At 33.5% G+C, this 15,782-nt stretch overlaps 1 protein-coding gene across 1 annotated transcript in view; it reads right to left on the reverse strand.

Moving 5' to 3' along the window:
• Nucleotides 1-15,782, reverse strand: part of STK31 (serine/threonine kinase 31) — a 73,105-nt gene that overhangs the window by 25,296 nt on the left and 32,027 nt on the right. The window contains exons 9-14 of the mRNA XM_033088928.1: nucleotides 12,617-12,776; nucleotides 9,616-9,738; nucleotides 4,871-5,050; nucleotides 3,150-3,266; nucleotides 2,013-2,132; nucleotides 210-341 (exon numbers count right to left, since the gene is read on the reverse strand). Coding sequence (XP_032944819.1) covers nucleotides 210-341; nucleotides 2,013-2,132; nucleotides 3,150-3,266; nucleotides 4,871-5,050; nucleotides 9,616-9,738; nucleotides 12,617-12,776 — 832 coding nt within the window. The remainder of the gene's footprint in view (nucleotides 1-209; nucleotides 342-2,012; nucleotides 2,133-3,149; nucleotides 3,267-4,870; nucleotides 5,051-9,615; nucleotides 9,739-12,616; nucleotides 12,777-15,782) is intronic.

Here is a 15,782-nt window from a genome sequence, read left to right on the forward strand (position 1 = left end):
TAAAGAACATTTAACGACATGCGAAAATGTTTACACTATTAATGTAAGATTTTATTTACATACACAGAGGAAAAAAGACAAAATATGTAAGACAAAATGTGAATAATGGTGCTATTTTAAAGAGTGCATTTATGCATTAGTTTTATAAAGCAGAGCCCAAGTAAAATGAGATACACATAAAGTTCAGTAAGAACTAACTGTTTCCTTACTTCTTCCAAATTATTCTTTTCAACCAATTTCCATCTCAGTCGAGCTTTTAAGCTTTTCAGTGTCTTTTTAATGGACAGCAAGTGATCCAGACTGGGGCTCTTATTTAAACATTCGGTAATCTGATTCTTAAACTAAAAAAAAGAGTTATTATATTTTCAAAACACAGACAACATAGTCACTTACTATTTATTATTTCTCTATTAAGATTCAACTAGTATTTACTGAGTTCGGATTGAAATAAGCAAATCTACAATTTTCAACTAGACAATTCTGCCCACTGATTTCTTAATTACCCATATTTCTATTTTTAAAAACATCAGTTCCAGCAATCAAAGTAGCAAAGGTAAAATAAATATTTCAAGCTGATACATTCAGTAAGGCATACTTTGCTAGAGAGGATGCAAAGTGGAATTTCTAGTAATGTAAATTGAAATTACCCTTCCCAAAAGTAGTTTGGTAATATGTAGTAAGTTTTTAAGAATGTTCACTCCTTTTGACTTGGTAATTAATGATTTTTGGGAATTTGGGGAAACAGACACACAAAATTATGTACAAAGATTATGTACAGTATTATTGATGATAAAAATAAATTGGAAGTAACCTTAATGTCTAAAACAAAGGAAAATAAAAGGAAAAGTTAAATAATGCTGTACATCTATACAAGGGATGATGTCTTAGTCACTCCAAATGACTCATCATATGGGAAAACTGTTCATAATACAGTTAAATGGAAACACTTTCAAAATACCTTACAAAATGATGCAATGCATACAGTATGCACACATACATATAAGTCACCATCCAAAAAAGAAATACAGGCATAGTTCATTTTATTGTCCTTCTTTTTATCGTACCTCACAGATATTGCGGTTTTTTGTTTTGTTTTTGTTTGGGTTTTTGTTTTTTGGTTTTTTTTTTTGATAAATTGAAAGTGCAGGGCAACCCTGTGTTGAACAATTCTATCGTTGCCATTTTTCCAACAGCATTTGCTCACTTCTTGTCTCTATGTCACATTTTGGTAATTCTCAAAATATCTCAAACTTTTCCATTATTATGATATTTGTTATGGTAATCTGTGATCAGTGATTTTTGATATTACCATTGTAACTGTTTTGGGGGAGCAATAAGCCACACCCATATAAGACAGCAAACTTAATGGATAAATGTGTGTTCTGACTGCTCCACTGATTGGCCATTCCCCCATCTCTCTCCTTTCCCTCGGGCCTCCCTACTCCCTGAGACACAATAATATTGAAATTACGGCAAATAATAATCCTATAGTCACCGCTAAGTATTCAAGTGAAAGGGTGTCACACATCACTCTCTTAAAAGTTAGAAATGATTAGGTTAGTGAAGAAGGCACATTCTCGAAAGTTGAGATAGACCAGAAGCTAGGCCTCTCACACCAGTTAGCCACGTAGTGAATGCAAAAGAAAAGTTTTTGAAGGAAATTAAGAGTACTACTCCAGTGAACACATGAATAAGAAAGCAAAACAGCCTTACTGCTACTCTGGAGAAAGTTTTAGCGTTCTGGATTAAAGATCAAACCAGCCACAACATTCCCTAAACCAAAACCTAATCCAGAGCAAGGCCCTGACTGTTTTCAATTCTATAATGGCTGAGAGAGGTGAAGAAGTCGCAGAGTGAATTTAATTATATACCCAGATAACAATGGTTATAGTACTTTGCTAGCAATAACAAATAATTTACCTACACATTGGGTATTAAACTACTTGAGAAAAGTTTAAATATTAAAAAATATAAAGCATCAATATATAAGACAAAATAAAACATAATCCAACCTCAATACTGCTCTTGTACTTGGACTGGACTGTGGCAATAAGCCTTTCCTCTGAATGAATCTTTTGTAGTACTTGACTATATGTATTTAAAATGATCTCCTTGTCTGCATCACCTTGCTCCTAAATGAAACCACACACATGGAATTATACACAAAGTTAAAACCTTAAAGTCAAAACAGTTAAAACCTTCAATAACAATGGATAAACTTCAAAATGATACCTTTAACAAATTTCTATATCTATTTCAAAATATTTCTTAAACACAAATATCTTTCTAGACAGAAGATTGATGTCAAAGATGTTCATGTGGGAAATTTTACTCTCATTATACTATTATTCCTAGAGATGTCTGAAATAGTAGAACATTCTAGGAAACTGGGGATACTACACTACATGTAAGAACTAAACATACAGAACTTCAACATTTAAAATTATTTTTAGAAATCATCTATTAACAACCACTTCTAAAATCAAGTCTGACAAAACCATCTAAATAAGGACTATTTGACCACAGGGAAATACAGTAATGCATATATATTTTTAATACCAATCTGAATAAAATCACTGAAGGCTAAAAGAAACAAGTAAAATGAAGAACATTATCACTGAGACTTTGGTAAACAGCCTGAAAAACTGCAAGAGTTCCAGTGAGCAATATTAACATTACAAAATACTCTACACTAATTTTTAGTGTAGAGCTACACTAATTTTTAACTTGACATAACAATAGAGAATATACACAATAGAGAAAGGGAGCTACTAACCAACCTTGTATCTCTACTTCTAAAGCTCTCCCAATTTTTATTTCAAATTTTCACAAACTCTAAAGAGTCTTTTCTTACAATCATGAGATATGATGGACTCATATCCAATATATAGAAAGCTGTTACACTCAGATTAAGAGAATTTTTCCTAAAATTAAACATAAGATTTTATTTATTTTTGAAATGTCCTATTAAAATGAAAATACCACCCTGTGGAAGACTGAGATTTTGCTTTGTGTTTGGATTAGAACTTGACAGTGCTACTATTTCAAATAGGCCTATAAGAGGCTAAGATCAGTCTTGATACTTTCTAACCAGCAAGAGAAACTATACTGCTTCAAAGAAAGCAATAATAAAGAATACCAATACTCACAATCAGAGACATCTCCAGCTCTTTGCATACACTTGACTCAGTCTTCTCTAGGATTTCATCAATATTACCAATTGCGTCTTCCGAAGTCAGTGATTCTTCCACAGATAGATCAAAAGCCTCATTGGCAAAAATAAAAGTAAGAAGCATCTCATTTAATTATTTCAGTTATTATTGTGTCCTTATACCTGGAGCAGAGCATTAGCCTACACACTGGGCAATGTGGCGGAAAGAAGGATACACAAGATGTAGTACTTCCCTCAGAAAACTTATGCACCAGGAAAAACAGGTACATACACATCACACACCTAAAAAAAACACGGATTTTTAAAATGTAGTTAGTGGTTAACAGAGGTGGGAGGACAACACAGAGAAGTATGAAAAAAACAGAGACAAGACCAGGATGTTTTCTGAGAATTCAGTAAAAGAAGCAGTCTGACTAAAAACTGGTAAGGAACCTTGAATGTTCAGCTGGCATCTTTAAACCTGTAAGGTAGAGGCAGACAATGTTAATTCTTGAACAAGGAAGGAATATGATTATACCTGGTATTTACTGGTGACCTACGAGTAGTTAGGTATCTGGCGATTAAAAGTTAAAGACTAAACTCAGATGGTTCCATTTCATTAGGAAAACAAAGGTATTTTCTATCAGGAAATAAACTTTACAATAATGTATTATATAGAAAAAATCAGGGGCCCAAATTATAATACAGAATATAAATGTTACAAGCAGTCACTTTGATTTCAAATATTCACATCTCTGACTAAGGAGATCTGGATTTGGGAAACAGCTGTGGAAACAAAAGAAAAGGGTAATTGCTAATTAACCTAAACAGGAAGACAATTAAAATCATTAACAAAAAAAGATAAAGAAATAACTTAGTTATGTTACTGTAGCCATAAGAAAGTACCAAAAATGAAGAGTTCCAGAAGTGGCTAGAAACTAAAGTTTTTTTTTCCAAAACAAAGCTAGAAATGCATATTTTGGAAATCATTCACACAAATAAATGACAATATGGGTGTGCTTGTCCTTGCTAAGAAGTTGTAAAGCAGACAGAAAAACAGAATCAGTAATAAAATTAGTCTAAAATGTAATTAGAGTTCAGAGTACTTTATACAAAACAACATGCCCCCAAGCCTTTGGAAAATTACATGCTGTTTTTATAATAATAAACAAGAATGAGAAAGAATATTCAAAACATCTTTTCTAATATCTAACATCAACTGAGACTAATATTCCCCATTTATTTTAGGTATCTTTAAGATATTTAAGATACCTAAAATTTATAAGACTTATTAAACACTGCCAATTAACATATAATTTTAAGCATGACTAGTTAGCCAACTATTAAAACACGTCTTGCTAAAAACGAAACCAAAAACTCTACTATCCTCAAAAGCACATGTATATATACATACCTTTATCTCTATACTATAGCTGTAAAATACACACTACTTGTAATAAACTCCGCTGATACTATCTTACACCTACAGCTTCATTGAAGTTGTTTTCAAATATGTCCCAGAAACCATAAATATGTAAATTCCTCATTCCACCATCCTGGCACACACATTCTCATTTATATTCATTCTCATTCTGTTTGTCCTCTCTCCCGCCCAACTCCCCTCTCTCTCAGCAAAGAAGTAAATTACATTTGGAACTTGTTATTTTTTTTAATTTCCTGGTTTATGCTATGACACTCCTGGGCAAGAGCTCTTATTACCTTTAAGCTGCTCTGGAACCATGCTACAAGACATTGTAGAGAAACCTCTGTTTCACTTCTAACACTGGTGAACTTCTCTCTTTTATCACACTTCCAGTCATAAAATTTCTTAAGTATTTCTTCAGAGCTTGTCCCTTTGTTGACCTGTCCATATACTGCTTCTAAAGACGTTGACAAATCCTGCAGAGATATATTTGTTTATTAAAGTTTATTAACTTCATATTAGGATTCAGGCACAGTATTAGAATCTGAGAGGCAGAAAAGTAGTATGCTGCATGCCTATCCTTGAGAATTTTATAAATAAAACTTAGAATAATTAGACATGAAAGCATAAAACTACCTAGAAGCTGATTTATTTGGACTCCAATAGTAAAAGTTTATTAAGTGAATTAAGGTTATAAATAGAAAGCTTTATATTCTTAGGTTTTTAAATAAATAGACTTTAAATTAGAATCACTACTGTTTTGTTCTGACATGGAAGTTTCCAAGACCTACTGCTAAATAAAAATAAACTACACACCAAAATATACAAATAATTCCAATTAAGGAAAGACACTAAACATGTATATGTACTTAAAAGCATTTTTAAAAGGACTGGAAGAGACAAGAGAGCCTGCTGGCTCTCTCCAGGAATCAAACTCTAGAAATGTCAGAGACAAAAGGAAAACTTAATAGATCCCAGAAATTTTTATCACAAAACTCGGAGAACCCTTGGAAAGACAGAAGACAGTTGGAGCTTAGTACTAAATACAGTCACTGTAAGTGGGAGAAGGCCTGCACCATCTGTGGGAAAAGAGAACTTTCCTCATATGCCCTTCTCTCTCCTTCACATGGGACAGGAAAGCAGCAGAGCAAGCAAGAGGCAATGCATTTACACAAGCGCAGCACAGGAAACTACATGAGGAAAAAACTGATAGCCAGTACAGAAGAGCTGGCCAAGCCCTAAGCATTCTCTTTTCTTCCCTTTTCCCTGAACACCTGGTAGCATTTACACCCAAGGATGGTGGCCCCTGGGAAACAGCAGTGGCTGAGGTACAGGAACTGGGAGGTCTACTGAAGAGTAAGATCATCTAGAAGAGAAGCCAACAGGAAGTAGAGCCCAGAGTACAACCCTAGAAGCTCTGAGAATCAACCCCATCGCACTCCCTAAACCCACCTGAAGTCTTTGAAGTTATGGTCCAAGCTTTCACCCTTCGCAGGCCAATCTACCACACTATCTCATACCTACACAACTGCACAGAATTGAGAGAGCTTATAGTTCTCCAAGGGAATATAAGACCTTGAAGGGAAGTACAGGGAAGGATGAAAGGTGTAACTAACATAAAGACTCTGAAAGAAATATAACAAACTAAGCCACCTTATAAAAAAGGAAACAAAATCAGTGGCCCAAATAATAGTAATAACTCAAAATAAGCATAACAAATATTCTCAACAAAAAGAAAGAATATTGAAAACACAAGCACAAGGCAATGCCAGTAGTTATAAATAATAACAACCAAAGTTATGTGGTATGAAAGAAGTGATCTTTAAAATAAAGAACACCGTGGACTGGCTAAATGGCAGAAGGGGATCAGATCCTGAAGCAATTAGTGAGCTAGACGGTTAAGTCAAGAATCTCTTCAAAAAGACACAGACAGGGATCAAAAGATAGAAAAAAATGGGTGGACACTTATGTAGAGGATAGAAGTTTCAATACCCATCTAACAGAAGTCCCAGAATGAGAGAAAAAGTAAATGGGATGGGTGTGAGGAGAAGGGAAAGTATCTTAAGAAATAATTATCAAGTATTGACTAGAGTTAAAGAAAAATATAAATCCTCAGACTAAATTGACTCATTGAAATCTAAACTTAAACATGTTTTAGTGTAATTAAGGAACAAAGTCAAGAGAAAATGTTAAACTTCTGGGAGGATAAATAAGATCACAAAAGAATAAAAATCAGACTGATATCAACAACTATGGAAACAAGAACACAATGACTTATTATTGTCAAAGGTCTGAGGGAAAAATGGCCTTTGGACCTAATATTTTATAGCCAAGTAAATAATTGTTTAAAGTGCTTAAATGTACACAATTGCTTAAATTAAGATATCCTGAGACATTTAATACCTCACAAAATCAACCAAAGAGCTCTTTGAAAGCACTCTTAGACAATATTCCATCCAATACTAGAGAAAACCAAAAGACATCCAAAAATTTATGAAATAAGAATGATAAAATAACTCTAAAGTTCATTATTTAATTGAGCTATTACATACAATATCCGTACAACCTCTGACTAAAATCCTAGACAAGAACTGTGTTGTTTGGTTTAGCTGATTTTGGGGAAGGCAATACAGAAAAGGAAGAAACACACCAAAGACCAGTGAGACTGTTCTAAGAAATTAGGGTTAAACAGTAGAAAAGGAGAAAAAAAGAAACCATGATAAACAGAAACTATATAATCACAGGAATACGTTCTAATACTATAAAACAGTAATTATAAATATATAAATCAATTTAGTTACACATCAAAAAACAGATTTATAGGATGGATTCTTTTAAAGATGTTCCGTGTGTTGTCTAAGAGAGGGAAGGGGGAAGAAAAGATATACAAAGCAAATATTAACCAAAAAAGACAGGTGGAACAAGAATTTTATAAAGAAATGAAATAAGATTTTATCCCAAAATACCTTAAGAAAAAATAAGGTCAGACAGTGGTTAAAAAGAAAACAGTTTAAAATACGTAACAATCACAAATATGTTAACATCCAATAACACAGCACTGAAATAGTTTGAACAACAATTTAAAGGACTAAAATATATTAACTAGAATATATAACAAAAATATCTCAAAACTGATTAACTGATTAGCCTAAAAACTGGGTAAAGATACAGAAGATTAAAGTTTAAAAAAACAGCTATATATCAGGAACTGCACACCAAGAGAACCTAGAATATACTTTCTTTTTGAACTTATAAGGAAAAGTCATTAAAAAATCAACGCTGTACTGTAGACCACAAAAGAAGTCTCAATAAATGCAGAGAAAATCAGAAATTATGACATTTTTCTTTGACCTTCATTATTGAAGTATATTTCTTAATTATTTGAAGAATATAAATAGAAATAAAACTATTTCTCAGCAAAATAAAGAGAAGTTTAAATATTCTGGTTGACTTAGGGGAATAAGTCTGGTTGACTTAGGGTTGACTTAGGGACACAAACCAGATATGGCAAAAACTCTTTTAAGATTAAACTTTAAAAAGCGCTTTAAAAATAACCTGATTGCAGACACTTAACCTATGTTTACTGACAATTAATGAGAAGAAATAAACCTTTACAGGGTAAAAGAGAAGTTGCATTGTAGACAGGTCAATTCTTGCTACACCCACAGCCTTTTATATGCAAGACTTGTTTCACCATTCTGGAAGAACTTATACTATTAATGCAATTCCATTTAAGAAAATGCTTCAAGCCAGGGTGCCAATGGTTCCTGAACCATACACTGTACCATCAAAGCAATGTCTTCATCCAGGTGGACAGAAAGAGACAGTGCCCAGATGTCCTTGAATATCCTTTTCTCCAACTCTCTCGCAAGCTCATTCTCTGGAGTCTAAGACAAGACAAGGATACCAGCTAACATAGCTACTACTCAACTTGGCACTAAAGATACTGACCAAAGCCATAGAAATTCAAAGATATATAAAAGGTAGAAAACATACAAGAGGGTTGTTTTCAAATGATATGACCACACAGAAAGCTCAATTTATCAATAGGCAAATGAGAACTAAAAGAGAGTTCAACAGAGTTGCCAGAGAGACATCAATATATAAAAATCAACAGTATTCCTGAACACCATCAAAAATAACTAGAAAATGGAAAGTAAGATAATATTCACAAAAGCAACCACAAGTATAAATATCTTGGAGTTAAATGAAGAAAACGCCTGAGACCTTTTAGAGGAAAATTTTAAATGTCATTAAAGGACATTTAAAAAGGATCTGAATAAGTAAAGAGCAATGTTACGTTAACAGGTAGACGAATAACACTGTCATGCTCATTCACTCCAAGTTCAAGTCTTTGCTGAGATGGCAGGTTAGGGCTGAAGACAAGGTCCCACAACATACAGCTATTATTCCAGCCTCTGATCGTGGATCTTAAAAGTCCTATACTTTAAGGACAAGGGTCCCTCTCCCTAACTCTGACAGGTGGCCTGACTGGATTTTCTGCTAGAATGTAATGGGCAACAGGGACTCAGATGCCTGCCACCGTTCCTGCCTCCAGGAGTTTTCCCAATGAGTGCTGCTCTAGCAAGTCTGATGTGTCTGACCATTTTACCTTGTTTGCAGAGTATACAAATATACATAAACATATTAAATATACCAAGGGTGCCAAAAAATGTACACACTTTAAGAGATGTTATCTATGTATTATTTTTTGAACTTGAATTGAATTACAGTAACAATGTGTAGTATGACGTTCACTCAAAAGATGGCGTTAATCAAATGAATGCTAGCGTCATTCATTGGATCACAATTTTAATACAGTTTTTTCCTTTCTTAAAATGTGTATAATTTTTTGGCACCCTCTGTATTAATATAAAATTTTAATTCCATTAAAAAGAAATGAGAATTCATCAAAGAGAAGAAAAGCTTTTGCAGCCATCAGTACTATCTGAAGTGTCAAAGTAAATGCTAATTACCCCTCTCAAATAATAAACATGTATATTTAATGTAATGTATATTTACTATCTTTTTAAATTCCAACCTGCAATGTTTTCAAGCGTTTGTTAAGAGATAACTCATCTACTTCCATAATAAAAACTTCTACTGCCATGTACAGCTTCTGTTGCACTTCATTTCTTTCGCCAATCAAAATATTCCCTTCATTCTGAAGGAAGGAAAAAAGAATAACCATCATTAATATGTCACGTGTTTTTTTACCCATTGACCTATATAAAAAAAAAACTGATCTCTTAAAAACAGTAAAATTTAAAAAAAAAAAAGTAAAATTTAACATTCTCCAAACACAGTAGCAATTAAGACAAACACCTCACCTTAGATCACCAAACTAAGAGCTTTCTTTCCCTTAATCAGAAATAAGATATTTAAATTCAACAATCCTGCTATGCTAATCTTTATTTTTTTCCCATTATTTCTGCAACAATGAAATATTTTTCGTAAGAAAATTATACAAGTTCCTATTATTAATTACACACTGCCTCCCTCTTACTCCCATTCCACCCTCAATTCCTTCATCTAGTTAACCTTCAAGAGTCAATTAATCTCTACCAGGATAATACCTGCAACTTGCCCAAGGGGCTGTTTGGAAACAGATTATGTAAGGGATATCTAAGAACCCTATACATTACCTTTATTACAGTACTTGGAAAACTATATTGATACTATCTATTTATATATCCATCCTGTTCCTAAGATAGAATTGTGTATTAAACAAATGTTGTGTCTCCACTACCTATAACAGTATCTGACACACACACTTAAAAGCTTGAATTTTAGGATATTCTTTTTCGATAAAGCTCAATCAGGCCATTTTATAACTGTAAAGACAAAAGAATCTCTTTCACCAAAACTATACATAGTAATCAAGTTAAGAAACTGTGCAAAAAACACAAATGAAAATAACAATACTGAGACCTAAAATAACTACAATAAGGAAAAAAATAACTTTGCGTGGCAATTATGACTCTATATTTATAATCTATAATCTACTCTTCAGTCTATTAAGTAAATTTTACAGCAGTGAAGACTAAGAGTAAGTCCTGAAACATCGAACAGTAGCAGAAACAAATATTTACTTCAAAAAATATTTTTTTACTAGAATACCATGTCCTAGAGCTATATTAAGCCCTCTCCCTCCGTCCTGAATTACTTTTCCTATGCTCAAAGCACAAAAACAAAACAAAAAGAAAAAAGCAGTTGTTTTTCATCTTATTACATAAAATATGTTATAAAGCATTTTAATGTTAGCAGTACAGTCTAAATGGAAAGAGAACATACGTTGCAGTCAACCACATCTGGGTTCAAATTCCATATTAACGTTTAGAACTATGTAATTTTGAGCAATTTTCCTAAACCCTGTGGGCCTGTTTCCTCATTTATAAAATAGGAAATATGTAAAAGTTAGTATAAGAAGGTTTATAAAGTACCATAACACTGCCTGTGTTTCATAGAGATTCAAAAATTATTACTTCTGTCACTTTTTTTCTTCTATAATCTGATGTGACCAGTTAGGGTCTAATATGTAAAATAAGCCAAATTTAATCATTCTCCCAATTAAAAATTCCTGCCATTCCCAAAGGCCTATTTATCCTTTCCACTTTCAAAGCCACTTAGGTCGCCAACTAGACAAGCTAGGTATGAATAGGGAATAAGACTTTCAAAGTACAATCCCCAGAGGCAGAAACCACCAATACTTAAGATGGGACGCCACACACAAGCATAGAGCTCAAAGATACTATGGAAAGCTATGATTGTTGTGCCAAATATCTCTGTATGAAAAACAAGGAGTTCTGCTCAGCTCAATATAATTCACTAAAGAAAATTTCAAGAGGAAATAAATATACTTGTACATACACTAATAAAGAAGTCATATGAAATATTCTATTCTTCATACCTCTTCCTTATCCACAAATAACCACCTCTCAATAATGGGTGGCTTCAGTACCACTGAATAGTAAGACAGAGTCCACTGCTACAGCATAAAACACGCCACTCAGACCAGGCGACAAGAACAGCGTTAGCAGGTGTGGAACACACCCTGGCTTATAAGCCCCATGCCCCTCAAAAGCCAAAATCTCTTATAGGCATAGCTTCCAGGGGCCCTCAGTGGGTATGTCCAGTTTTAACTGTTCCACCAAGAATTTATAGTTTATAGTTCTTGCCTGTCCAGATAAAATTTACCAATGAAGGGTTTTACTTACCTAAACAATGTTGCCTAGTAACATGATTGAAATATCATTTTATCAAATTTCCGTATTTTGCCATGTAAAATGCACATTTTGCCCAAATATGTGAGGGGAAAATAAGGGTGCACATTATACATGGGTAGTACTAATTCCATATCTACATAAATGTTTTTAGTTCTTTTATTTATGCTTATGAGTTAAAAGTGTAACTCTAGAAATCAATAATGATATCCATATGCAAAATAACCTGGAATACGATAATCTGTTTTGTTGAACTTACGATGAATTTACAACAAGGAAGAGTTCTTGGCCAGATATGGTAAATTTGTTACCAGTACATAAAATTTCTTGTACCTTGCATCTGCTCTTGTGTTTTGTAATTATTTGTTACATAAAATTTCTTGTACCATAGTATGTTAAAAAATAAACGCTAAAATTCCTTTATAATATAAAAAAACAAGTACCTAAATGTAAACAAATAAAAATGTGAATTAAAACGAAAGATTTTTTTCCCTTAAAGTTTGGGCTAAAAAATGTGGGTATGCATTATACACTGTAAAACACAGAACCAAGGAAACAATGAGAGTTAACCAAAGGTCAAATTCGCATGAAACCAGGAAAAAGATTTTGTTAATCCTTTTTCCACAATCACTATTTATCGACCTTATCTTTCTTACAAGGCAATAAAGGAATCAAATTATGAATATGAAGATACTGTAAAAGCTAGAGATCATGCAAAATATTATAATACCTGCATTCTTTCTGCTTTCTTGAAAAATAATATCTCCTTATGTTTTATCAACACATAAAAATCATAATAGAGAAAAACTCTTGACCCACCACATTTTGACAAGTTTTAATATTCTCCTGAGCCAGAATGTATTCTGCCCAAATTATCTCTAGTTCATTCAAAGAAGCTGGGGTAGTAAAGCACTCTTCATCCAATACTTGTATAGCATCTGAAAGCTCATTTCCAAAACGAACACTTATGTTGCGACGTCTATTTAAAAAAAAAAATAGCAAAACGTAAAAGATCCAGAAATTTCTAAGTGTGGTATGAGAAAAAGTTACACTTAAACAGTAATAGTCTAAAGTTACTATTTACAACACTGGCTATGAAGAGGTACTTTTAAAAATTTTATATAAAATAATAAATGATACAAACTTTTAATTAAAAAAATATATTTAACTGAGAAAAAAATTAAATATTTTTTTAAATCTTTCTATAAAAAGACAACTTCCAAAATCTGCAGAATTTAAATGATTATCAAATGGACCGTCAATTCTGGTCTACAATTACATTTGTAAATACTTTCTTAAAAATTTTAGACTTAGCTAATCTTGCTTACCAAGACGACAGGAACATAATCCTTGACCCTAATAAACTGACTAGCATTCGCGAAGGTTGGAAAAGAAATTAAAAAAAAAAAAGAAAAAGCAATCAGAGAGGCAAGCCAACTAGCAAAACCAACAAGGTCCATCTGTATTCTTTTCTCTAGCTTCCAATTAGATTGCCTCCATTCGAGTAGTAGCACATTATTTCCTCAATTTGATCCAAAGTCTGTCTCACAGCTTTGTAGCTATGTAGCTACTTAATTTTTGGCAGTTCATCAAAAGTTCATGAGGCTCTACTGGAAGCAAAATATTCAAACTATTCAGGCACTTATAAACCAGATGCCATTTGATGGATTTATACTGGAGAATATAAATTTCCACCAGACAAAATACCAACATGCAATATTCATTCAGGGCAACATCTCTCGGTTTTTCAAAGCACAGGGGAGAATTACTTACTGGCTTAAGTTCTGTGTGCAGCATGAAAAGGGAACTAGGCAGATTTGAGAACTATTTTTCTCCACATTCCAGGAAAGGTTGACAAACTATCCCTAACCAATAAAGCAATCCTCTATTAAGATACATTACCTACATAATTCACACACAGAGTCTGAGAAATGCTGAATAAACTCTGCACACGACTTGCTAACCAATTTCCTTTCTTCTGACTCCATGAAGACCATTTTTTTCTTTCGTCAGAGTAGTAATTTAGATTACTGAAATCTTTAGTTTAAGTACAGGCCTGAAAATAACATCAAGCAAAGCGACAAGACATAGTAGTTTTCCATCAACTACCACTTAGAAGTGATGTTTTAATTTCACTCTCATGGATGACTTTAGGACAATATAACAACTAGCAGTAACAACAGAACACTAACAAAACCACCACAAAATTTGTCTCAGGAGTAACTATTTTCAGTTTTTCTCTTTAAAGTCATAAAATTACAAAGATTAAGTTTCAAAGCAAAAATAATGGACATGCAATTTAAACAAAGCACCAACTAATTAGCAATTATTTTAAATTATCCATATTACCCAAAGCAATGTACAGATTTAATGCAATCCCCATTAAAAATCCCAATGGCAGTTTTTCAAGATAATTCATCAGATCTGTATGGATCACAAAAGACCCCGAATAGCCAAAGCAATCCTTAGGAAAAAAAACAAGGCTAGAGGTATCACACGCCCTAACTTCAATTTATACTACAAAGTGACAATATTTAAAACAGCATGGTATTAGCAGAAAAACAACCACACAGATCAATGGAACAGAATTCAGAATCCAGAAATAAGGCCACTTATATACAAGGTCTGACAATTAAGTTTGCGAACTTGCCACTGTGTGCTTACATTAGCAGCACTGTACATAACAGCTTGATAAGATTTCATAACCTTGGTATATCAGTGTCTCACAGCTGTGTTCATCTCAATGTGTGGCAATGTCTTGCTGAGTCGTGTTCATTATTGTTGCGTGTTTTTGTGTGCTGTCGTGAGAATGTCTGAACTTGAATTAGAGCAACAAACAAACACTAAATTTCTTGTTAAACTTGGCAAGAGTGTAAGTGAAATTAGGGACCTGTTAGTCCAAGTTTATGGGGATAATGCCATGAAGAAAATGGCAGTGTATAAATGGATTAAATGTTTTTCTGAGGGGAGGGAACGCGTCACTGATGAAGAGAGGTCAGGACAGCCAGGAACGAGCAGAACTGACAAAAACAGTGCAAAAATTTGTCGAATTATGCATCAAAATTGTCAGCTGACTGTGAGAAGCATAGCAGACCCAGTAAACATCGATAGAGAAACAGGAAAACCTTAACTGAAAATCTTAAATTGAGAAAAGTGTGTGTAAAAATGGTCAAATGAATGAATGAATGAATGAATGAATGAATGAATGACTAGGTCCCGAAGGAGCTCTTGTATCAAGACAATGCACCAGCTCACACCGCACTGTCTGTGAGGGAGTTTTTAACCAGAAAACAAATCACTATATTGGAAAAACCTCCCTACTCACCTTATCTGGTCCCCAATGACTTCTTTCTTTACCTGAAGATAAAGGTAATATTGAAAGGAAGACATTCTGATGACATTCAGAACATCAAGGGTAATATAATGACAGCTCTGATGGCCATTCCAGAAAAAGTTCCAAAATTGCTCTGAAGGGTGGACTAGGCGCTGACATTGGTGCATAGCTTCCCAAGGGGAGTACTTCGAAGGTGACCATAGTGATATTCAGCAATGAGGTATGTAGCACTTTTTCTAGGATGAGTTCATGAACTTAATTGTCAGACCTTGTATGGAGAGAGAATTTTTGACAAAGGAGCCAAAAACATACAATGGAGAAAAGAAAGCTTCTTCAATAAATGATGCTGGGAAAATTGGAAAGCACATGCAAAAGAATGACACTAGACTGCTGTCACCATATACCAAAATTAACTAAAAATGGATCGAAGACCTAAACATAAGACCTGAAACAAAAAATTGCATAGAAAAAAACATAGGTACTGAACTTACGGACTTTGGATTCAGAGAGGATTTTATGAATTTGATCTCAAAGGCAAAGGAAGTACAAGCAAAAATAAGTGAATGGGACTATATCAAATTAAAAAGCTTCTACACCAAAAGAAACCATCAACAAAACAAAGAGGTAACCGATTGAATAGGAAAAGATATT

Source organism: Rhinolophus ferrumequinum, chromosome 20 (genome assembly GCF_004115265.2).
Source record: "Rhinolophus ferrumequinum isolate MPI-CBG mRhiFer1 chromosome 20, mRhiFer1_v1.p, whole genome shotgun sequence".
Taxonomy (NCBI): Eukaryota; Metazoa; Chordata; class Mammalia; order Chiroptera; family Rhinolophidae; genus Rhinolophus; species Rhinolophus ferrumequinum.